A 25,509-nucleotide genomic window follows, 5' to 3' on the forward strand; every position below is an offset into this window, starting at 1 on the left:
GGTAGGAGTAGGGAAGTGGGTGAGCCCACAGCCTCAGTCCTAGAGGCAAGCTGAGAGAGAGGTGGTGGAGGTCTGTGTCTTCCTCATCACAGAGGCTCAAGACCCCTCCACCTTGGCCTCTCCCCTACCAGCAAAGGCAGATGGCAGTGGGATCCTGGCTTCAATTCCAACACACTCTGTCCTGACTTGGTCACCAGCAACATGTGTTCTCCAAAGATCACTGACAGGAGCTTGAAGGATATGTCCCTGCAGTGCTGTGGAAACCACAGGTGGCGCTGACCTGCTCAGAGATGGTGCTGGCCATCTGCTTATCAGTCTCTTGATTCCCAGGTGTCCCCAGCACCACACCTTCACTCAGCACCAGGTAAGGGAGCTGGTCTAGGATTCGCTCCAGCCCCCAGGTCAGGGCAGAAGGCATCACAGCCTTAGGTGCTGGAGGGAGCTTTCTGCCATATGTGGCTTCCAGGTCCACTTCAACTGCAAAACTTACTAACTTACAATTAGAGAGAAAAACCATAGAGCCTGAGACAGCTCCCAGCCCCCCCCTCTGTCAATTACTAATCTGTTCTTTGTAACTAGGAGTTAGGTTTTGGTGTTTTGACAGTTTTGGGGGGTTTTTGTTTGCTTGCGGTTTCTTTTTTGGTTCCACAATGTGAGATCATATGATATCTGTCTTTCTCTGTCTGATTTATTTCAATTAACATAAGATTCTCAAAGTCCATCTGTGTTGTTGCAAATGGCAAGATATCTTTCCTTTTATGTCTGAAAAATATCCCATATATATTCAATTGGATATTTATTATATATATGCATCACGTTTTCATACATGTGGAATATTTGTATCATATGTATATATCACATTTTCTTTATCTGTTCATCTATTGATGGAAATTTAAGATTACTTCCATGTTTTGGCTGTAGTAAATAATGCTGCAGTAAGCATGGGAGTGCAGATAGGTTTTTCAGTTAGTGTTTTTGCTTTCTTTGGATAAATACCTAGGGGGGATTGCTGGATCATATAGTAGTTCTATTTTTATTTTTTGAGGAACCTCCATAGTGTATTCCATAGTGGCTGGATCAATTTACATTTCCACCAACAGTGCAGGAGGGTTCCCTTTTTACCACATCCCTGATAGCACTTGTCATTTCTTGTCTTTTTGATAATAGCTGTTCCAATAGGTGTGAGGTGAAATCTCATTGTGGCTTTGATTTGCATTTCCTAGATGATCAGACACCTTGAAGATTCTTTCATGTGTCTGTTGACTCTCTGTATGTCTTCTTTGAAAAAATGCCTACACAGATCCTCTGCACATTTTTAATCAGATTGTGTTTTCTTTTTCTTTTGTCTTTTTCTTTCTTCCCTTCTTTGGCTATTGAATTGCAGAAGATCTTTATATATTTTCAATACTAACTACTAGTCATACATGAGTTTACAAATATTTCCTCCCATTCCATAGGTTGCCATTCCATTTTGTTGATGGTTTCCTTTGCTGTGCAAAAGTTTTTTAGTTTGATGGAGTCCCATTTTTTTTTTTCACTTTTGCTTTTGTTGCCTTTGCTTGTGGTGTCAAATTTTAAAACTCAGTATTAAGATCAATATCAAGGAGCTTAGCACGTATGTTTTCTTCTGTAAGTTTTACATCTACATTCAACTCTTTAATCCACTTTGAGTTAGTTTTTGTGGGTGGTGTAAGCTAGTGGTATAGCTTCATTCTTTTGCATGTGGCTCTTCTGTTTTCCAGACCCCATTTATTGAAGAGAATGCATTTTCTCCATTGTATATTCTTGGCTCCTTTGTCATAAATTAATTAATTCATGGGTTTATTTCTGGCCTCTCAATTCTGTTCCACTGATCTGTGTGTCTGTTTTTATGCCATTACCATATTATTTTGCCTCCTGTAGCTTTGTAATAAAGTTTGAAGTGAGGAAGTATGATTCATCCAGCTTTGTTCTTTCTCGAAATTTTTCTGACTATTCAGGGTCTTTTTTTCTTCTATAAAAATTCTTGGATCAATTATTCTCTTTCTGTGTTCCCACCTTATATGTTGTTTGGCCTGAGGCTTCCCTGCCCTTAAGCCTACAGGCTATTGGGTGGGGCTGGGTCTTGGTGCTAATGATCCCATCAGCCTCCAGGGAATCTTATTTACATGAACATTCCTGGAATGTCAGTCATAAGTTTTTATGTCTCCAGGGTGAAGCACAGCCATCCCCTAACTCCCCAGGAGACATTTTAAAACCAGTAGGCAGGTCTGGCCCAAGTTCCTATGATATCACTGCCTCTGCCCTTGGACCTGGCACATGTGAGATTCTGTATGTGTCCCAAGAGAATGAAGTCTGTTTCCCCTAGTCATGTGGGGCTCCTGGAGGTAAGCCCCCTGGCCTTCAAAACAGATGTTCTTGGGTCTCCTTCTCCCACTGCTGGAGCCCTGGGCTGGGGAGCCTGACATGGGGCTCAAAGCTCTCAGTCCTGTGGGAGGGCCTCTGTCACTTAATTATTCTTCAGCTTGTGGGTCACTCTGTGGAAATTTCTTTATATTTCCTATTGAAGAAGATCTTTTTTGCTAGGTTCCAGTCTTTTTTTCAATGGTTGTTTAGCAGTCAGTTGTGGTTTTGTTGCAGTCGTGAGAAGAGGTCAACTCATGGTCCTACGACTCTGCCATCTTGACCCCCTGATACTCTATTTTCTTTTAGCCAGACATACAGAGCTGTGATGTAGGTCAGGTGTAACCAGTACTTTCCCACCCCACCCAGGATTTGACTTTTTATCATGGGATCCAGTGCCTGACTTGGGTGCCCAGTAGTCCCTGATATATGGTGCTTGGGAAAAAGCCTGTTTTTCCATAGTGTGAAATAACAAGACAATTCCTTACCCTGCATATCTGTTTGGTTAAAATCTTACTCCAATGCATCTCCAAGGACTCCCAGATCCCTTTCTCTTCTTCATCCTAACACAAGGTCCTTAGCTTACAGCATATCTGACTAGCTAGTTCTCCAGCTTCGTCTCCCCTCTAAACCATCATTCACAAGTGCTTCATGATGGCCTTTCAAAAACACCTATCTGAGTGCACTGCATCCTGGTGTTGACTGAAATAAACACACAGCCTAGAAGTTAAGAGTTATGTTTTATTTGGTGGGAGGACTCAAGCTGGGATGACAGCCTCTCAGATCACTCTGAGGGACTGCTCCAAAGAGGTAGGGGAGGAGCTAGGATATATAGGAGCTTTACAACAAAGACCAGGTAGTTGGAACTATAAAAGATTACTTGTTATCTAAAGAAAACCAGGCATTTCAAGTTAAAGAATTTAGTGTTTTTTTATGTATGGGAGGAAGCAAACATTTGGGCTCACTGAATTCATTCCTATGACAAGCACCTAGCTATCTAGGGCCAGTATCCTGTCCTTTCTTATTCTGAGTCCACTCAGAGTGCACAACTGTGAGTGGCTGCAGAGTCTGGGCTGCAGGCCTGTCCCCACTGGGGAGTGACGGCAGCTGCTGATGACTTGGTTTACTGATATGGTTGCAGTATTTTCACTCACATTGCTGTATTTTCATTCACACTGGCATAAAAGCATTTCCATGGCTAAGCAGTGACTACAGAATGGTGCCCAAACTCTTCAGCAGACCCTTAAGACCCTTTTGCAAAGATGGCTTGCCATATTCTGATTCTTTGTCTCTGAGCACCTTATATTCTAGCTATATCAGATTTTACCATCCATTTCTTGTCATTTTATTGGTTACTTTTCAAAATCCAATTTAAATATAATTGTACAAGTATATTTAATCATTTCTCTCTTGTGTTTCTATTGTTTCTTTTATATAACTAAAAAAAAACCCTTTATACTCGGTAGTGGTTACTCAGATATCTATCAGTTCTCTACTAGTCTATGAACTATGAAGGGAGGGTCTAGTTTTTATTTTTTATTTTCTATTAATTTAATAAAACAATTGTTGAATGATAGTTATTAGAGTATAATATCTATGATTCCTTACTGATCTAAATATCATAAATTTTTATTATTCAGTTCTATTTTAGGAGACAAATCACCCTTTAAATTCATAACTTGCCTTTCTAGAAAGCATTTTGGTAATAAAAGTATCAAGAATCTTAAAAACTGTCCATTAACTCTGACCCAGTAATTATAATTCTAATAATCTATATTAAGGAAATAATCAGAAATGTAATTTAAAAAAAGGCTATCAATAAGGATGTTCAACACAATATTTCTTAAGAGCAGGGAAAATTGGAGTATAATTACTTGCAAGAATCTAATGACTTACTAAACTACAGCACAATCATAAGATGGATTATTATGAAACCATCTTAAAGGGTTCTTGAATTATAGTAAATGACATAGGAAATGCTTATGGTGTAACTTTCAGTGGGAAAACATGTATAAAAGTGAATACAGATGTCCAGTCAAATGGAATGATGAATTCATAGGCTGAGCCTTTCTTCTGCTGAAAACACATTGCGATGAATGGGAACATAAAAGAGAAAACCAAACCAACACAATGTGCTTTACAAAAAATGTTAATATCACTTTGGACCAGAAATTGTAGAGAAGCCCAAGTTAATAAATACTGCGGAGGTGAGAGGTCACTGGAGTGTACACATGGAGGAGAAGGTAAAGATCTTGGCTTACATGGAAACTGGGGGGAAAGAGGTCACACAGCAGGGAATGAAACTGGTCTCACCACTGGAAATCCAGAGCTGTGACCGGGCTCCAGACTCATGAAAAGAGGGTGAAAAGAGCTATGGTCCATACACAGCTGTGTGTCTAGGGCAGCAACAGCAGACAGATACAGCTTTCTAGACATAACCTGAGCCAAGTCATTCACTACCTTGATGTCCGAATCTGCAATAACCTAACATGTCCACATGGCAGGACTCCCAGGCAGGCTAAGTCAAAATAATTGAAAAAATTAAGAGAGTGCAGATGCATGGGGTCAGGGGATGGGAGAGAGCAAGGGACAATCAGATTGACAGACAGTTTCTGTCAGAACTCCTCAACTCTTCAGTTGTAACACAAAAGCAGTCATACATAATTCATAAATGATTGGATGTATAAGGCTATGTTCCAAATGAACTTTACTTACAAAAAGCCTACAGGCTGTAAACTTCTGACATCTTCTGACACCTGTTTTAAATCAACATTCAAAATCCTTAAAGAAAACTAATGAATAGAAATAAAGTGTACAGCTATTAACAAGTGAAAGATGAAACAAAAGCTAGAAAATCCAAACAGAATTTTAATATATTTTAATAAACATCAAAGAGATAAAGGAAAGATAATATTCAAAATAAGAACAAAAATTATTTTAAAAGAAACATAGATATGGTAAACAACATATTATAAATCTTAAGAAAAAATTATTATGATTTTAAGATAGTTGCATTGAAAATATAAACACCAGGTTGGAGAGAGTCATAGAGACAGTTAATGAACTGGAAGACATCGTTGAGGAATGCATGAAGGTTATAGCAAAAGGAGTGGGGTAGATTTTAAAAATATAAAAGACAAGTTAGGAGACATAGAGTGTTGGACTAAGTGGCTCCAATACCCATCTAAGAGGAATTTCAGGAAAAGAGGAGAAACTGATCTATATATGAAAAGGTAATTGTCAAGAATTCTTAAAACATTAAGGTAGACATCAGTCTTTAAAATAAAAGTTCTATGTGCAGAGAAAGATAATAAACAAACAAACAAACAAAGTCATACTACATATATTAAAGCAAAGCCAAAGATGAATAAGGATGAGAAAATTACAAAAGTCAACAAAAATAAAAGATTATCTACAAAAGAAAGACAGATTGAAAACAGATGTATCAGTGATAAGAGCTGGCAGAAGAAAAAAAGTATCCTCAAAATATTGATGAAAATGTATCAATCTACAATTCTATATCCAGCAGACTGTTCAATCAAAAATAAGAAAGAAAATATTTTGCAGTCATTTCCAGACTCAGAACTTAATGCCCACCAAGCCTCAGTGAGAAAACAACCAAATGAGAAAGGAAAAATGGGATGCAAAAGTGGTGGCAGAGTGATTAAATATATTGATAAATGTTGTTATTATTTAAAGATTATAAAATATCAGTAATTTTTAAAAGAAGAATGATAGTAGTAAAAGTCTGGAAAAACAGAAGAAAGAAAAAAGTAGTTAATTAGTAGTTAGAATGTTCTAAAAGTTTTATCTTATTTGGGAAGGTAAATATATTGAGTAAATTTATGGCATGTTTTAAAACTAGATACATTAAGAAAATATGTTAATAATTAAGATCAGCCAACAAATTAATAGTAATACTGTCTACAGCTTTCAAAATGTATTGCAGGAGTCAGGGAGAGAATGTTGACAAAATTTTAGGACAATAGGAAGCCAGAAAAAAGACATAATGTAAACATAAATACATTATCCAACTATAGAGCAGAGTATGTAAGAATGGACAAAAATTATGAAAACTGTATGCATCATGGTGTCAATGGAATAATTCATGCATGTGCAACATATACACATACTAGAGAAAAACATACCAAAATATTAACCTTATATTTTTGGACTACAGAATGGCAGATGATGGAAGAAATTTTCACATGCTGAAATATGGATAAGTCATTCTGGCTTATACATGATTTGGCTTAAAGTTTATGCTAGCTACAACAGACTGTTTTGAGGGTTTCAAACATGAATTGTACATCTGCTTTAACTATGAAAGAAAAGAATGCATTCAAGAATCAAAATGGATCAGTACCATAGTGTTTTAATTATTGTAGCTTTGTACTATACTCTGAAGTCAGGGAGCATTTTTCCCTTAGTTCTGTTCCTCTTTCTTAAGATTGTTTTGTCTATTTGGATTCTTTAGTGTTTCCACACAAATTTAAATAATTTGTTCTAGGTCTGTGAAAAATGCCCTTGGTATTTTGATAGGGATTACATTGAATCTGTAGACCGTCTTGGGTAGTACTTAACAATACTAATTCTTCCAATCCCAGAACATGGTATACCTTTCCACCCATTTGTGTTGTCTTCAACTTCTTTCATCAGTGTCACTATAGATGTGTTCCTATATCACTGAAAACTTGAAATTTCTGCACTGAATCATACTCGAGGACACCACCAGTCATTCTCAAAACAATATCTGCTAATAGTTGCTAGCTGTAACCTCATGGTCTCAGGGTCTCCCCTTGTAACTATGCAACCACTTTGGACCATTCTTTGCTTAACAAACACCTTTACTTCTTGCCAGCTCCAATTCTAATTCTTGACAAACAACATATGTAATTTTGCAGTTTTTGCATGTATAAGTCTTCCCCATTTTGTGCTTCACCAGAACATAAACCAAGTGCTTCTCGATTTTTGTCTCCCAAGCCACAATCCTGAGATTGGCTCAAATAAAACTGTTCTCTGTTCCTACTGTAAATTGCTCATTGATTATTTCCATTGATAAAAATAAATATATTTTCTTCTTCACATTTTTCCATGTTGCCTGATGTTCCATACTGAAATGTTAGCACTTCTCCGTTACAGACTCGGCTGAATTCTAACCTATGTCCTCTATAAGTTATATATATTTTTGACGACAGGAATCTTTTTTTTTTTTAATTTTATATTTCTTCAGTGCCTAAGAGACCACTGAGACTCGGGATGTGATTATTTACTTTAGAAAGCACCTCCGGCTTCGGGGGCACAGAGAGAAATGAGAAATCAGGTTGAACTATGTTAACACAATTCAGGCACAAAATAATGAGGGTGTAGAGTTAGGGTAATGGCAGAGGGAGTGAGGAAGGGGCTACCTGGGGCCTTTAAAAGTTTGAATTTCACTTTATTTTCTTGATCATAGTACATCTAATTAGGTGGAATCTGAAAAATTCGGAACCGTGGAAAGCAAGTAAAAATCACCTGTAATGCCAACCATCAAATCCATATTTTTTGGTTTAATTCTTAATTTTTGAATGTATGTATTCTCACTCTTGCTTTCTCACTATATACATTTATTTTAAATGCTAATTTAGTATATATCATATTTCTAAGCAAATTAACATTATACTGTTTTGAAGTTTTTCATCTTTACATATATTTGAGTATTTTACAGCATGTTGCTAAAGAATTTTCCACTACGTGATATTTAAAAATTCAGTTGGGGCGGTAATAGCTCAATGGTAGAGCACATGCTTAGCATGCACAAGGTCCTGGGTTCAATCCTCAGTACCTCCATTTAAAAACTAAATAAAATAAAAATTCAGCTGATTAACTATTTTATAGCTTATTTAATCAGTTCCATTTGTTGGACTTTTGCTTCAAATCTTATTTCATTTAGAAATGTGTACAGCTAAAAGGTAAGATTTTTAAAGGGCCTAAGAAAAAGACCTTGCTCACACTGAAATGTGTTAATTTGTTTCTTGATATCAAATATTCAGTGTTTAAATTTCTCCAGATGTTCAATAAGTGTGTTTTTCTGTTTCTTTTTGGCATTTCGTTTGTTCAGATACTCAGTTTTGTTCAAGCACCTAAGTAAGGTCTGTTCATTGCAATGATATGTATAGTTTGCACATTGTGGTTAATCCATCCTGAGCTTGTCTTGATATCTGGAGTGAGCTGTGAGGTGTAAATGAAAAAAAGTGCGTGTAAACATGTTTCAGACTGTGCTTAGCCCGTGCTCAGTATCTGCTATGACTCTTGTCTTTTCCCCTTGGTTTCATCAGGCAGCTGCTTGTTTTGTTTGTTTTTAAGGAACCAGCCCTTAGATTTCTTTCTTAATTTCTCAGTTTTCTCATTCATTCATATCTGTTTTAATTTTTCCTACTTTTACATTCTTTTAGGATTTCTTGCTGATCTCATAGTGTCTTCATTTATTGAAAATTCAATTGCACACCTTCCACACACTGGGCTTTGTGCCAGGTGTTGGGAATGCAGTGGTCAGCAGATAAAGATGCCCTGTCCACAGGAAGCTTATAGTTGAGCCCAGACTTTAATTCTCTTTGTTTAATAATAAAAGCATCTCTATATACAGATAGGCAGATGTATGAGTGTAGATATGGCTGTTTTCTGTAATTTTTGCTATAGAGTCATATTCTCATTATTATGTAAATCTCTACTGTATAATGTTGAATCATAGAAAATTGTTGATATTCAGGATCAACACAGGGTCAGGAGGAACACACCAAGGCACATGGTCATCAAATTGACCAAAATAAAGGATAAGGAGAAAATATTAAAATTAGTAGTAGAAAAGCAACAAAAAACATACAAGGGAACTCCCATAAAGTCATCAGCTGATTTTTCAGCACAAACTCTACAGGCTAGAAGGGAGTGGCATGATATATTTAAAGTGATGAAAGAAGAAGACTTAAAACCAAGAATACTCTTTCCATCAAAATCTTCACAGATAAATGAAAGCTAAAAGATTTCAGCACCACCAAACCAGCTTTACAACAAATGTTAAAGGACCTTCTCTAGTCATCCATAAGAAAAGAGAACAAAAAGAAGAAGAAGAAAAAAAAAAAAAAGACCTACAAAAGATTGTTTTGGCAGTTTGGGGTATTTTGTGGTTCCTTACAAATTTTGGAATTGTTTGTTCTGGTTCTGTGAGGAATGCTGTGAATATTTTGATGGGGTTGCATTGGATCTGTGGGTTGCTTTGGGCAGTGTGGCCATTTTGATAGTGTTGATTATTCAAATCCAAGAGCACAAGAAATATTTCCATTTCTTTGTGGCATTTCAGTCTTCAGGGTATAGGTAACCTCCTTGGTTAAGTTTATTTCTAGGTATTTTGTTGTTTTTGATGTAATAGAACTGTCTCTGCCAGTTAAAAATGTCTGGCTTTTGAAGTGAAAAAAAGTGAATGAAGGGCCACAAATGGCAAAATATCTTTCTTTTTCATAGGTGAGTTAATTCCATTATATACACATATACTGCATCTTCATTATCTATTCAAATATTGATGTGCACTTAGGATGCTTCCTTATCTTAGTAATTATAAATAATGTGTTAATAGCAAGGCATATGTATCTTTTTAAATTAATTCTTATTTTGTGGTTGGCTTTATTCCTTTGATAATTATGTAAGTTTAAAAAGCTAAAGCTCTAAACATTCATAGAGACAATAAATACTACATATAGGTAAATTTTAAAAATATAGGTGCAGTAAAAAGAAAAAAAAAAGATAAAGCCATGAGAGACTGGGGAGTAACTTTAAAGACCTATTACTAAATGAAAAAAGCCAGCCTGAAAAGGTTAAAAACTGTACGATTCTAACCAAATGACAATCTGGAAAAGGCACAGCTACAGAAACAATAAAAAGATCCTGGGGAGAGGAAGGGAGGGAGGGATGAATAGATGGTGCACAAGGGATTTTTAGGGCAATGAAATTATTCTGTGTGATACTATAGTGGCTATGTGTCATACGCATTTGTCAAAGCCCACAGAATGTACAACATCAAGAGTGAACCCTAATGTAAACTATAGACTTTGGTTGATAATAATGTGCCCATGTTGGTTCATCGATTGTACCAAATATACCACATTGATGTGGGATGTTGAGACTAGGGGAGTATGTGTGTGGTGGTGATGAGGGCTATGTGTGAACACTCTGTATTGTCTGCTCAATTCTGCTGTGCACCTGAAACTGCTCTAAAAGAATAAAGTCCATTAACAAAAAAAAACGAGGATGGATCAATTTGTGATATAATCTTACAAGGACGAATTATTCAGGCCTACAAACAGAATGAATAGCATATTCAATTAAAAACATGTATCTTTAAAAATGTTACTTACAGCAAAAGAGACAGACATCACAGTGTACAGTGTGATTTATTTCATTTTTATCAAGTTCAGCCACCATCAAACTGATGGATGCATGTTGTCAGAGGGTGTGGTTCAGTTGAAATGTGACAGAAGTGTATATTCTGTGTTAATGGATATGATTCAAACATATGGTTCATACACCGACTTTTTGGAGACTGTGGAAGTTTAGGAATTTGAAAAATTTGTGAAATCAATAACTTAACATTGATACATTTCACTCTATTTTTTTACTGTATGTAGATATAAACACAAAAAGAAAGAGGTAAGAGAAGTTATCATGGACAGTAATGGAGAGAATGACACTTTGGTTACAACCCTCCCCTCTGATGCACCCCCTCCCCCACACACTGGTAACTGACCAATCTGGGATGGCAGTTGCTGGTTGGGTTCCAGGTGGAATGTTGGGGTGTCCCCTGGGGCTTGTGGCTGGTGGCTCCATGGTAACTGGGCAGAGCCCTGGGTGGGTCAGTGCCATGGAAGGGCTGCTGTCCTCCATGGAGCTTGGCTTTGGGCTGATCCTGAGGGAGGTGAGTGCAGTCCTGGTGGTGCTGCTGCGCGATGGCCTGTGTTCTCAGTTCATGTTCCAGAGCCTCCAGTGGGAGGCAGTGTTGAGTCTCCCTGTCTTCACCTCATTGGTGAGTATCTTATTTACCTGCAGACTTGTTCAGTGTGTTAGAAGCCACCTTTATCAAAGCTATGAAAAGCAGCAGGCTGAAACACTGGCTGCCTAGATCGAAGAGAAGTGCCACCTCATTGACCAGCTGTAAGTGGCTAAACAGGAGTGTGCCAGGATGGAGATGACATTAAAGAACGCCAGGCTAGAGAAGGAGCCAGTAAATACACCCAGCCTCGCTAACACTTACAGACAGTTGATGACGGTCAACCTGAGTTCAAGAAAGGAAATCAGTTTTCTTGTTGAAGAACTGAGGAAAGAGAGATCCCTGCAGTCTATTCAAGCAGAGGTGGCGGAGATGCTGAAAGGGCGCACGTTCCTGGAGGAGGTCACGAGAATCAGCACATCACAAGGGGCTGTTACAAACCAGCCAGGGGACCGAGCACCAAGTCCTGCTGGTCCCTTTCCCAGGAGTGGGCCCTCGTATTAAACCTGTGCTGTGCCCTCACTCCATTCAGACCTCCCAAGCTGCCTCTGCCCTTGGACCTGGCACATGCGAAATTCTGTGTATGTGTCCCAAGAGAATGAAATCTGTTTGCCCCAGTCACATGGGGCTCCTGGAGGTAAGCCCCCTGGCCTTCAAAACCACATGTCCTGGGCTCTCCTCTTACCAACGCTGGACCCCGGGCTGGGGAGCCTGTCATGGGGCTCAGAACTCTCAGTCCTGTGGGAGGGCCTCTGTGACTTAATTACTCTTCAACTTGTGGGTCACACACCCAGGCGGTATGGGGCCTGATTCTATTGTGAGCATGCCCTCCTACTGTCCCCTGCAGGTCTCTCTCTATATTTCTAATTGAAGAAGATCTTTTTTGCTAGGTTACAGTCTTTTTTGTCAATGGTTGTTTAGCAGTCATTGTGGTTTTTGTTTTTAGTCGTGAGAAGAGGTGAACTCGTGGTCCTACGACTCTGCCATCTTGACCCCCCGATACTCTATTTTCTTTTAGCCAGACATACAGAGCTATAATGTAGGTCAGGTGTAACCAGTGCTTTCCCACCCCACCCAGGCTTTGACTTTTTAAACATGGGACCCAGTGCCTGACTCGGGTGCCCAGTAGTCCCTGATATATTGTGCTTGGGAAAAAGCCTGTGTTTTCATAGTGTGAAATAACAAGACAATTCCTTACCCTGTATATGTGTTTGGTTAGAATCTTGCTCCATTGCATCTCCAAGGACTCCCAGATCCCTTTCTCCTCTTCATCCTAACCCAGGGTCCTTAGCTTGCACCAGAATATCTGACTAGCTAGTTCTCCAGCTTCAAGTCTCCCCTCTAAACCATCATTCACAAGTGCTTCATGATGGCCTTTCAGAAACGCCTATCTGAGTGCACTGCATCCCGGCCTAGATGCATTCCCGTGGCTAAGCAGTGACTGCACAATGGAGCCCAAACACTTCAGCAGGCCCTTAAGACCCTTTGCAAAGATGGCTTGCCATCTTTTGATTCCATGTCCCTCAGCACCTTATGTTCTAGCTATATCAGATTTTACCATCCATTTCTTGTCACTTTATTGGTTACTTTTCAAAATCCAATTTAAATATAATTGTACAAGCATATTTAATCATTCCTTTTCTGTGTTTCTATAGTATCTTATTTATATAACTAAAAAAATACCTTTATACTGGGTAGTGGTTACTCAGATATCTATCGGTTCTCTACTAGTCTATGAGCTATGAAGGAAGGGTCTATGTTTCTATTTTTTATTTTCTATTAATTTCATAGAAGCCTGATGAAAGCCAAGTTAAGAGGTAAAAGACAATGCACAAAACACATTTATCCTCACATTATTCATGATGTGTGCACAGAAGATACTGCATTTTCCAAATGGAAAGAGCCCACCCATAGCCTGGATGCCATCTACAGGCTGCTATGATATGCTCACTGCTCAGGTTTGTCCAGAAACCTGGCATTTTCCTTGTCTTTGGAGGACCAGCCATGCTTCTCCACTTCTTCCAGTTCATCTGACTGTGCTCTGTGGAAAAACAAAAGCCAAGTGGTTGTTAGATAATCATGATCTTGAATACAGGAAAACTCCATGTATTTTGATATTTTTAGCATCTGTTCGAGGTAAATCTTGACTTAATTCATGTCATTTTAAAATATTTAAATATGTTTAATATAAACCAGCTCATCTCCAAATCTTCCAAATGCTATTGGCTATTAGTGATGTGCCAAAAAATTTTTTTTTTATTTATTCCAGCATGCTTTAAAACAGTACAGTTTTCCTCCCTTGTTTTGTTTTGTTTTTTTTTGTTTGTTTGTTTGTTTTGTTTTTGTTTTTTTAGCTGTTTATAATGCTGTCTGCAATGGAAGACTTTCATTTTAAAGGGGTATTTCTCTCAGAAAGTAATCAAGTTTAATTTGAAAGTAATTTGATCCTAAAGGTGTTATAACATTTTTAAAGAAAAGAAATATGTATTTAACTATTTCAGTCATTGTTTATGCCTATTTGTTTTCAGAAAAGAAAAGTACAATTTAATTATTAAGTCATGGAACAAAAAGAAAAGATTTTGATTCTTTCAAATTTTTTTTGACACAAAACTGGCTCTAGGCTTCTTTTCTTTCTCACTATCCTCTTTCACCCTTTAAAACCCAAGCTAAAAATTTGTTGCTCTCAGTTTGGATATAGCAGAGGATCCTCTGCATTTTAACATACGGCAGAATATTTTATAGGTTTCAAAAAACACAAAATTTATTCTTAATAGAGAATTTAGATGATTTTTATTTTCAGTCTTATCTCTATAATTCACAAAGATGTTTCAAAACAGTCAAAATCCTATATTTTCTAAGTGCATTAAGAAGTCTGAGTTGACCACCATGTCTTGGTTTGAGTCTAGTCCTCAGAAGTTAAAATCCCTTCAACATTTTTTGTTGTTTAAACATAAAGGCAGCTCAGCCATAAACTGCTGTAAATGATAGAACCTGAGAGATTTCTAACAAAGCTATTTTGTGTTTTGTATTCACTGATTGATTTGAAATGCAGGCTTTTCTGTTGATGGGATTACCCAGCAAAGGCTAGCTCCTCAAAGGAAGCTTCTTTCAGCAGGGAAAGAAGATTTGATGACAGATCAACACTATCTTCTGAGGGTTTGATCCATTTGGCTATTGGAAGGTAATAGAACAAAAAGATAAAGAGAGGTAAAGGAGATGGTTTGGCTTCAGTATAACCTTCACTAAAAAGCCTGCCTTGCCCACCTTGATCCTCATTATAACAAGTCTCTGTCCACAATAACACAGAAACTTATATTCTGTTCTGTGCTTACTACAATGTCTTACTGGTGCTACACATGTATGTCTACTTCTTCTACTGACTGGAGCTTATTGGAGAGAAGGGCTATGTCCTGTGTATCTCTGTGGTCCTAGTGACAAGTATGATTCACGGTACAGTCAGCACTCTGTATCCATGGGGTCTGCATTTGTGGATTCAAAGAAACACAGATCCAAAATACTCAGGCAAAAAATTTCATGAAGTTCCAAAAAGCAAACTTGAATTTGCTGTGCTCCAGTAACAACTTACATAGCATTTATGTTGTATTAGAAATTGTAAGTAATCAAGAGGTGATTTCAAGTATACAGGAGGATGTGTGTGGGTTATATGCAAACTACAAACAATTTTATTTAAGGGATTGAGCATCTGGGGATTTTGGTAGCAATCCCCTGCAGATACCGAGGGATAACTGTATGTAGTTACAAGTCAGTAATTTTTTTAAAGACAGAAAAATTAAATCAGTAATTGAATAGGGAAAAAGAAGGCCTCCATGTCCTGGGTGAAGAGAGAGATAAAAGGAGGAAAGTCAATAACAAGACAATCAAAATAAGAAATATTGAAGACATAATGATATACAGATAATGCCAACTGTTTACCATCATCCTAGAGTAAAATGAGGGTCTATTTTTTTTCTTGTATCTCCATTAGGAAAACATAGCACTATTGAGTTACTATTACATACATCCAATGAAGAATTCAATCATTGATCACAGCGTTAAGAGCTCCTGGGTTTTGGTCCCATCAGCCCTCTTTGAAATGACCTATAAAATGAGGGTCCTTATGAGGTAATTTGAAATCCAAATAGATACCTATGCATGCTTGAGACAGAACTGGTCATGTCAAACACTAGGATACAACTAGAATAAGAAATAAGGAGGCTGCATCCAGCAAAGGTACATGTGAATTCACTCATCTATACATTCATTCAACACAACGCTCTCGTGTACATATCATTCATCTCTTATGCAGGAATACTTATGTGTAGAAAGTTACAAAAATAGAACTAAATTACTGTTAATCAAATCTGCAACATTCTACTATTCATTGCTACATCAAGGCCAACTGTTTCTTCTTGCCTGATATCTTGGCTTTCTCTTGCAAGACATGTGGGATCAAGCAAAAGTCAGTATTTTTCTACCTGTCAAAATCCCCAATTTCTCACTCTTATCAGCAACTATCAACTATGTCAAACTAGTGCTACAAATTCATACCAGAACTTAGAGGTCATCTCGATACTTTTGGCTTTGTTTCACCTCCAAAATTTAGTCTCAAGTGTTCTCCTCTGGTTCTTCTTTTAAAAAAATGAATTTTAGAGATTATTTATCCATCCACCCATGCAATCAAAAGCTGACTGTTTACCAGTCATTACACTAGGCACTGGAGATAACAAGATAAATGCTGGGCTTCAGATTCCAGCAAAATCCCACCTCACAAAACACCCAGTTACTCATAATATCACTCTTATTTGCTCAAACCTTCTATAGTGATCTTCTTCCTCTGCTTTTTAAAACTGTATATAACCCTCTATGAAGAGGATGTTGGTGATCTCACTGCCATACCAGTGGTGATGAGAGTTACTTATTGAAATAGGTCCATTTTTCCTTATGGCCAAAGCTATGTGCAAAGTAGCTATACACTAACACATCAATTACTAACATAAAAGAACCTCCAGGTTATAAACATTTAAATAACAAACTTTCACTCTGCAAATCCCAGGCACATACCTTCTAAGATTAAATCATTTCAGTCTCCAGGACAGGGGCTATTTTTTGGCTACTTCCTTTGTTTTACTGTTCACCCCTTCCCACCCTGACCCCGATTATCTGCAGAAGGTTTCTTCCAGAATATCATTTTCTCGGTATCCTATTTGCCTATACATGAACTAGTTCCCTGCTGCTAAGTTGGAGGCTTTCACTGGTTACCAAAGATTCATCCCACCCAACACCCAGACATGCTATTTACCCAACCACAGGCCAGAATGGATCCAGATTCCTGGCTGTCATCTCTGATTTCGCCAAATATTTTGACCTCCACTGCTCTAAACCCACAACACCATGACACTGAACTCTGCTATTTCAATGCCTGAGAAAAACTGTACCTTTCCCAGAGAGGTGGTTGGGGAGCAGGGGTGGAGAGGGAGGGGAGGATGATGAGATAGACTGAAGCACAGTTCTGTGGCCGAGTCTGTTAATGACACCCAGCATGTGTCTCTCCAGTGCTGTTCCAGAGAACGTGGACTTGGATTCCTGAGAGTCAGTAAGTACTGCTGCATGGGCCGTCCACCCTGAGACTCACGGTGCTAGACAAACACTCTTCGAAGTTATGTTGTTGACAAACTGCTTCGTCTTAACAGTGATCCCCATACTTACTCCATCATGAAACATGATTGTGCGTGAGAGACAGAAAAAGAGAAAGACAGAGACAGAGAGACAGAGACAGAGAGAGAGAGACACAGAGAGAACATGACAGTAACACTCCCAAGGACCCAGTGCTCTAAGGGATATGGATGAAAACACTGTGCTAGGCCAGACTTTTACGAGTTCCTTAATTCAGTTTCTACAATGTTCATACAATTTCTATTCTAAATCTAATCTTTAAATCTTTGCCTCTCTCCTCAGACACCGCCATGCCTCTCACTCTTAGGCTTGCCTCTTAATAATATCCCCTTTGATTACAGTACTGTAACCTCTTTCCTGGAATTCCTCTCACCCCTCTGCTGACCTCCTCAGTATTCACTGCCCAGTCTGAAGCCCTTGTTTCCATCGTAATCCTTTGTTTTCCTTTCATATCCACACATACAACTACTTTTTCAACATTTCCAAGAAGTATGTTGGATCAAATAAAAGTCTGAAAATAAACTCATGTTTTCTTTCCCCCAAATATTCAGTGATCCTGATTACTGGAAACTGGAAACTAGTCACCCAGCCACAAAGCTGAAAGTCATTTAAACATCCCTCCCTACTTTGCCTCCACATCTGATGCATCACTAAGTCTCCAGTTCACTTACTTCCCTCCATTTCCACGGCCATAACCCTTGTCCAAACTACCTCCTCTCTCAATTTGCCTCCTTTGATACTGGGCTTAGTCTCCTCATAGCCATCTGTGGCTCTCTCTAATATAAGTCCTACAGGGCACACAGTGTTATTTTTAAAAAATGTGGACCAGAGCATGTACTCTATGTCACTCTACTTATGACTGTGTAACAGCTAACCGCCATTCTTAGAATAACACCCTAGACCTTGGGTGCCTACGATGTCTGCATGGCTCACCTTCCTCCACCTCCCATCTCAGGTCTTGCCTCTACTTGCTGAACACATTGTTCTTGGTGGCTTTCATTCAGTTCCACAAACATTTCACATTCCTCTTTCATACATGCTGTGCCCTGTGTCTAGAACATTCCCCACACTTCTCAGCTTCCACAGTACCCACTACCTCATTTCAGCTCCAATCTCTCTACCTTGGGGAGGCCTTCCTTACCCTCCACATCCATGCAGAATCTCCCTGGTAATATAACCCCACTGTACAAATTCCCTTCCCCTCACAGCACGTGTCACAACTGTGCATGAACACGTAAGGCTTGACTCCCACATTCGAAGGAAAGCTCCATAAGCACAAGGATAATGTCTATTTTGTCATCATCATAACCAGAGCACACACCTGAAATAAAGCTGATGCTTAATGAATGTCTGATGGTATAATAATAAATGACTGGAGTTTATTATATAAAAATTCCTAATGTCCTAGCTCCTCATTCAGTCTCACCTTTCCTCTGTTTCTCTCCTTTCTGCAACAGGAGCTGCAGACTACCAGGAGCTGAAGTGGTGGGTGACAGTTCCAGTGGGTGTCTGATTTGGAAGTGGTAAAGGTCAACATACTTGGTGGCATCAGTGATGACAGCCAGGAACTGGGCTTTGTGCTGGATGGGGGTTCAGGGCAGAGTGCGCCTGGTCTCAGGGAATAGTTTTCTTTCCTTTATACCCGGGTATTAAATCCAGTATCAGCAGCAACCTGGCTCTTTCTGTAATTTACCTGTTTATATCTCCCTCTTCAGTCCTTTATTCTTTCCTATCTAAACTTCACACTCCTTTCTCCCCCAGTCACTTCCATGAATCCCTTCACAACCCTCTCTCTACTTGTCCAGCAAAATACCTTGAAGGTACACTGACTTCTTTTCTCATCTTTTGCTTGGTTTTTGAATTCCTGTAATCTGGTTTTTGTTCTCACTTAGATCACTCTCACTAAGCCCAAAAACGATCTTCTTAGAGCCAAGAATCTCATCTATAGATAAAACCAGAGCTCAGTTTTACTGGGCCCTTAGTAACAGTCAGGAATCCTGCAACTCACTTTACATTTATAATGTCACAGACACAGGCATCATTAGCAGCAACAGCATCACCCCCATTAGCACGATGAGAAAGCCGAGCCCTAAGTCCCAACCAGGAAGCACAGGTGCCAAGTTTCACATACAGTTGGAGTGGCTCCCAAGCCCTCATCCCTCATCTCCTGGTGTCAATGGCCCTACGCTGAGGTCTCTTCACAAAGCTCTACTGAGTCTAGACCGCCTCCTGAAGCAGCTCAGGTCCTTAAAAACCAACATGGGGCTAAGATGAAGTCACTCCATTGCTGCCAGTCCTTCTTGTGACTAAAAATCCTGGCACTAAGACCACAAACAAACACAGGAAAGCTATGAAAAATGCAGGGAAGGCTGACTGGCCAGGAAGCTGACAACGTGAGGAGTCATGAAGCTCCCTGGGTTTTCTTTCCCCTTCACCCCTTATGAGGTGCTGAAGAAGCCTGGACCTGGAACCACCAGAAGATAAGGGTTGTAAATAAAGCCTCTCCCTCCCTCTAGCCCAGGGACAGGGAAAGGGATGTCTGGCAGAAAAACCTTGTTCTTAATACTGGCTCTAATCCAGCCAAGATGAAAAGAAAACAGGCCTCTTGTGGAATCAGTTGGCCACATGCAGAACTGGACCTGCAGCCTGACCTGGCAGCGCTGAGGTAAAGGTGAGTGGGAGGCTATGGTACTGAGCAACCTGCTTCCCTCAGACTTCCCCCAGGTTCTGGGTGGTCAGAAGGCACTTCCTCCCAGCCAGCAGCAATGAGGCAGAACAAGGTAGCTCAGAGTGGTGATACTGAGCACTACCATCTAACTAGGACATGGACAAAGACATAGATACTTTTTATGAAAGAGAATACACAGAAGACAAACACATGAAAACATTTGCCATTAGGAAACTGCAAATTAAAATCACAATGAGATATTACTCTATACCTACGTATTAGAACAGCTAAATCTGTTTTAAATGGTGACAATACCAAGGATGTGGCAAAATTAGATATCTCATATATTGCTTCTGAGAATGTTAAAATGGTACAGTCATTATGGAAAATAGTTTGGCAGCTTCTTAAAAATACATTCTAATGTACATTTAATATGCAACACAGCAGATGCAATGCTGGCCACTTATCACAAAGATATGAAAATGTATCCACACACAAAAGTTAATACATATGAATATTCATAACAGTTTGATTTGTAATAGCTAAAACTTCAACACAACCCAAATGTCCCTCAATGTATGGAACAAATTTTGGTGCATACATACCACGGAACACTACTACTCAACAATGGAAAGAAGTGAACTTTTGATACACTCAACAATTGGATGGATCTCAAGGGAATTAATTCTACTGAGTGAAAAAAAGCCAATATCAAAATATTACATAGTATATGACTCCATTTTTTAACACTCTCAAAAATGACAAGAATTAAAGAGATGGAAAACACATTCGTGACTGCAAGGGGTCAGGAAAAGGAAAAGGGAAAGAGTGTGAGAGATTTTGCAGAGGAAGGACAATTCTATATCTTGATTGTAGTGATGGTTACACAAATCAACATGTAATAAAACTGCACAGATACAAAGAGGCATACATGCACGCACACATACACGGGTGCCCAGGAAACCGGCGAAATCACAAAAAGTTCTATGGATCATACCAATGTCAATTTCCAGATTTTAACACTTTTGTAAGTGTTATCATTCAGGAAAACTGGGTGAAGGCTACCAAGGATCTCAGTGTACTAGTTATGCTATAATTATTTCAAAATATAAACTTAAAAGAAATCAATGTGACCAATTGATCCTCTGTTCCTTTATATCCCCAGTGTCCATCCTCTGAATATCCAACCTTGGTTTATGGCCATCCGGTCCAAACACCCAAGCAAGAAGTCTTCTTCCAGTCTCTCCCCTCCACATCCAGTTAGGCAACACTTCCTATCTAGGTCGGCTCTGAAAAAAAATCTCAGAAGCAGATTTCTCCCTCTCCAATCTCACTGCCACTCCAGAATGCTATGGCCACATCCATCTCTGCAAGTCTCAACCCCTACCCAAATCCCATTCCAATTCCCCTATATATTACCCTCCTCCAACTCAGAATTCCTCACCCCAAATACATTTTATAAGAACAGTCCCAAATGTTGCCTCACCATGAAGATTACCCCAGGTCCCCTAAGAGCAAGAAATCATGGCCTCTTCAGCAACTATCCTGTTCTTTCCATAGAACTCTAGCCTAGCACTTACCACATTAGGCTGTAATTACTTAGTTGTGTCCCAGGGAAATACAAACACTCCCAGAAAACTCCCAAGGGCTGAACCTGATTGTCAATCTACACAAGGCCAGGCCAAGAAAGAGCAGAAGCTGGTACTGAAAAGCCTTCCAGACCTGTGAAAATCCAGACTGGTCACACATGCATCCATGGACATGCAAACTCCCTCACACTCAGAGGGGAGACACAGTGGCAGATGATGACCCTTCCCAGGAGCTACCATCCTCAAGCTTCAATCAGCTCAAGTTGCACCACTGGTAGCCACATTTAAGTCTTTATTAAGTAGTTATTTATTTATTTTCGCTTTTCCTCTATTATTTTCTATTAAATCTTCCAAAGCCAAAGGTTACTTCCCGAGAAAAATGAAGAAATTAGTTTTATATCAGCTGACAAAAGAATGACTGAACTATGCTGGCATATACATTCACATGCAGATTTGGAAAAAGTCATAGGTTTATTAAAATAACGTGAAATATATTACTGTTTCTCATGCAATTCATTCCTTCTTTCATTTGCATTCATACTGCTTACGTAAAGTGAATTACATTTGGGATAAAGTAAACTAGTTAAAAAATCCTTTATGAAATTTCCATTTCAGTTAAGAATTAGACAATTCACAAAAGACTGTACTTTACATGGAAATGGTAATAAAAGCTTGAAGGGAAATGAGGCAGGGAGGTGGAACGGATGGTGATGCATGGGGCTGTCATCATTGTTCTTACTGGGTGATCACTACAAGGGATCCTGCGAGATCTTACTGACAAGTAGGCATTTGAGCCAAGACCTGAAGGAAGGAGGGAGACCACCACGTATGTGTCCAGGGAGGATTCAAGGCAGAGGGAAGAGCTAATGCCAGGCCCTGGGGCAGGACATTCTCGAGAAAGTAATGGACAATCCACAGAATGAGAGACTATTTTCCCCAAATCATATTTCTGAAAAGAGCCTTTTATCTATAATATATAATTTCTAATACATACTGCTCCAAAGAAGATATACAAATGGCCAACAAGCATATGAAAGAAGCTGAATATCAGGGAAGCACAATCTAAAACCACAAGGAGATGCCACTTCAGAGCCATGAGGATGACTATCATCAAAAAGACAGACGATGAAAGGTGTTGGCTATAATGTAGAGGTAAATTGGAACCCTCATAGTCTGCTAGTGGAAATATGTAAAACGGTGCAGCCACTTTGGAAGCAGTCTGGAGTTTCTAAAAAGGCCAACCATAGTTTCCTTATAACCCAGCCATGACAACCTCAGGTATGCAGCTGTGAGAAATAAAACATAGATCCCCAAAAAACTGGTATACAAATGTTCACAGCAAAATTATTCCTAATAGAAAAAACAATACAAATTATTTGGACACCAGTTCATGTATCCTGTCTTCATCCTGAGGCGCAGCCCCGCCCCCAGACCACAGGAGCCAATCCGGGCGCTCGCTGCCAGGACAGGCCCCGTCCCAGAGCCTTCTTCAGCTGAGCCCCTCCCTCCGCCTACCGGCCCGCCCCTTGGTCAGGCAGGGAAGCGGCAGTTGGCAGTTTGGCTTAGCAGCCAGCGGTTTCGATGCGCGGCAGCTCTTCCGAGGCGGCTGCTGCGGAGGCGGCGGCGACAGCGCGGTACCTCCGGGAGGCGCGGCGTGGGCCGAGCGGCGGCCGCGGAGCGTTGAGCCCAGCGCGGCGGCGACGGCGGCGACGGGCGCGGGCCCCGAGCTGGTCCGCGGGCAGGTATTCAACGTGGGGCCGCACTCCAGCAGCCTCAACCGCGAGGGCTCCTACCGCGTGGTGTGGTGAGTGTCCGGGCCCCGCCTGCCGGCCGCGCCCGCCCGGCCTCCCGATGGGCCTCGTTGGATGCAGCAGTGGCGTCGGGCCCAATTCGAGACCCAGACCCTGGCTGGACCGCAGCCGGGCTGCCCCGTCGTCCGCGCGCCGGGGGTCTCGGGCGGGGCCGGTCCGCTTGGGACGGGGCGTTACTTGCGGCGCTTCCCGGGAGGTCCTCGCTGGAGCACGGAGTGGGGGAGGGGCGCGGGGGTCGGAGACCGAGATCCGGGAACCCCGGGAGCCCCGGGACGGGAACGGCCCCCACCCCAGGGTGCTCGCCTCGCGGATTTCCCTTGACTTCCCCATAGTGAAGCCGCGAAGTACTTCAGATGCTTGAGGAGGCGGCTGCGGTCTGGAAAGTGGTTCTCAGCGGCGCGTGTGCACAACCCCGAAGTCACCGTCTTGTTTTCTCCCCCCCTTGCCTTTTGCGCAGACGGCTTTGGTTCAGCACCTTCCGTGGTGCCGGGGTGCTCCCCTGCACAGGCTCTCTAAAAGGCATTTAGTGGCACCAGTGTGGGTGTGGAATGTCTCCATCTTCAACTGTTTAAGTGGGTTTGGGCATGGTACTGTTCGCGTTTCAGGAAGAGTAAGTCAGCATCGCTGTTGTGATTTATTTAAGGAGTCTTTTGGAGTTGGGCCTAATTTGACTTTTCCCCCCTTTTACCTGGCATAAGCTCTCTTACTAGCATAAAGGTTTCCAGAGGTTTTAGCACAATGACTGTGGACTTTCCCTGTTAATGCTTATGTGGCCAGTGTGTATGCGGCCCTGATGGAGTTCTTGCAGAACCACATGCAGGCTGCCTTTGTCTGGCTCCAGATCCCTCAGAAGTGTTCGTGGGATGGGGTTCGTGGTGTTTTTTTGTTTTTGTTTTTGTTTTTTTTGGTAGAACCAACTACCTGTGGTATTTTGTGCTGATGCAGACTTGTGGAGGTGTAGGCTTCCTTACGCCTAACCTTCATGTGAGTGTGTCTTTTGTGTTGAATGAAGGAAGCAGACTATGATCACTTCATGTCAGGTACTGTGCTAGGTACATTATCTCATGTTACCTGAACAGCCACCCGCAGAGAGGGAAGGGCAGGGCTAGCTCTATTTCAGATGAGAAAGTGTTTTGAGGTGAAGCCAGTTCTGAAGGTGCCACAACTAAAGAGTCAGACTTGAGATGGTAGACTGAGATCCTGTTTCAGTTGCCAGAGCTCTTTTCATTACTCCCTATTCCCTTAGTGTTATTAATAATTTGGAAATTTTAGCATATTTTACTCTTACAAGCAAATTTATTTCAGAAACATTCAAATTTTAACGGTAATAATTTTAGAAATACATAGAGGGAATATTTTACCATGTATGTTAGCTAGGTACAAAGACTAGTTAAAATACTTGAATATTTGCATTCTCTTCAGGAGCGGAGTGCTTCACAGTACACAGCTGTGAAGATTCACGTGAACTCAGTAGGCTAGGAGCCATAAGAAGAATTAAATTAGGTCAGGCCTAAAAGAAATAAGGTCCTAGAAGGTAACAGAAAGACAGTACTGCCCACAACATCACTTATCTGGAGTAAGTCTGATTGCTGTGCACCTGCTGGTATGTCTGCTAGTCACCAGGTCTTGTTGTGAGAGGCTCGGAATTCCCCATCACATCCTTGGGCCCTTAGAAAAAATTAACGCTTAAATGTGTACTGAAAAAGTCTAATTTTATGACATCTCAGTCAAAAATTTTTTTTTAATCTGATGAGAATTTTTCCTAGCCTGAAGATGATTTAGATCTGGTAACTTTATACCTCGGCTGTGGACTTAAGTGACTTAAGTCTCTATTAGGTGAAATGTCAAGTCCACTTACTAAATATATAATTTTCCTTTCTTAAGAAAGATCCAAGTACAAATAATATTGGAATTAGAATCCTGGGACTAGATTATAAATTTTTACCTTCACGTTGATGGTACTTCATATAACAGTTTAATTTCCATTGTGCATTATTAGTATTTAGTAAATGTTGGTTAACAATGCTGGGTTTTTGAAGTATTTCTTGATTGAAATATTAATAATATTTGAAGAAGTGATATTTTAAAAAGCTTAATGTTTACAGAAGGACTTAAATTTTAAGGAAGAAAAAATGTTTTTAATTTTCTGAATCTGTTCATCAGGAATTTTGCCTTTTCCATGAAAAGTCCTTTCCTAAACATTATGTAGGGGATATAAAGAGTGGAGTTTGAACCGAGCCTTTCTGAGTGGTGTGATTTTGATAGAAAGATAATAGGTGCGAGTGACAATCTAAGCTATGGGATCCAATCCTGCAAAAGGATTTAGGTGGCAAATTGTGGAGGACTCTGTAGGCAGAAAGGAGTTTGATT

At 40.1% G+C, this 25,509-nt stretch overlaps 1 protein-coding gene and 1 non-coding gene across 2 annotated transcripts in view; one reads left to right on the forward strand and one right to left on the reverse strand.

Moving 5' to 3' along the window:
• Positions 1-11,272: 11,272 nt before the first annotated feature.
• Positions 11,273-25,509, forward strand: part of LOC141579233 (uncharacterized) — a 45,708-nt gene continuing 31,471 nt past the window's right edge. The window contains exons 1-2 of the mRNA XM_074374451.1: positions 11,273-11,434; positions 22,867-23,132. Of these exons, the coding sequence (XP_074230552.1) occupies positions 11,273-11,434; positions 22,867-23,132 (428 nt within the window). The remainder of the gene's footprint in view (positions 11,435-22,866; positions 23,133-25,509) is intronic.
• On the reverse strand, positions 15,367-15,498 carry LOC141579274 (small nucleolar RNA SNORA25). Its single transcript, XR_012510430.1, has one exon. It is a non-coding gene; the product is annotated as a small nucleolar RNA SNORA25 (small nucleolar RNA).

The sequence above is a fragment of the Camelus bactrianus genome, chromosome 11, assembly GCF_048773025.1.
Source record: "Camelus bactrianus isolate YW-2024 breed Bactrian camel chromosome 11, ASM4877302v1, whole genome shotgun sequence".
NCBI classification, from domain to species: domain Eukaryota; kingdom Metazoa; phylum Chordata; class Mammalia; order Artiodactyla; family Camelidae; genus Camelus; species Camelus bactrianus.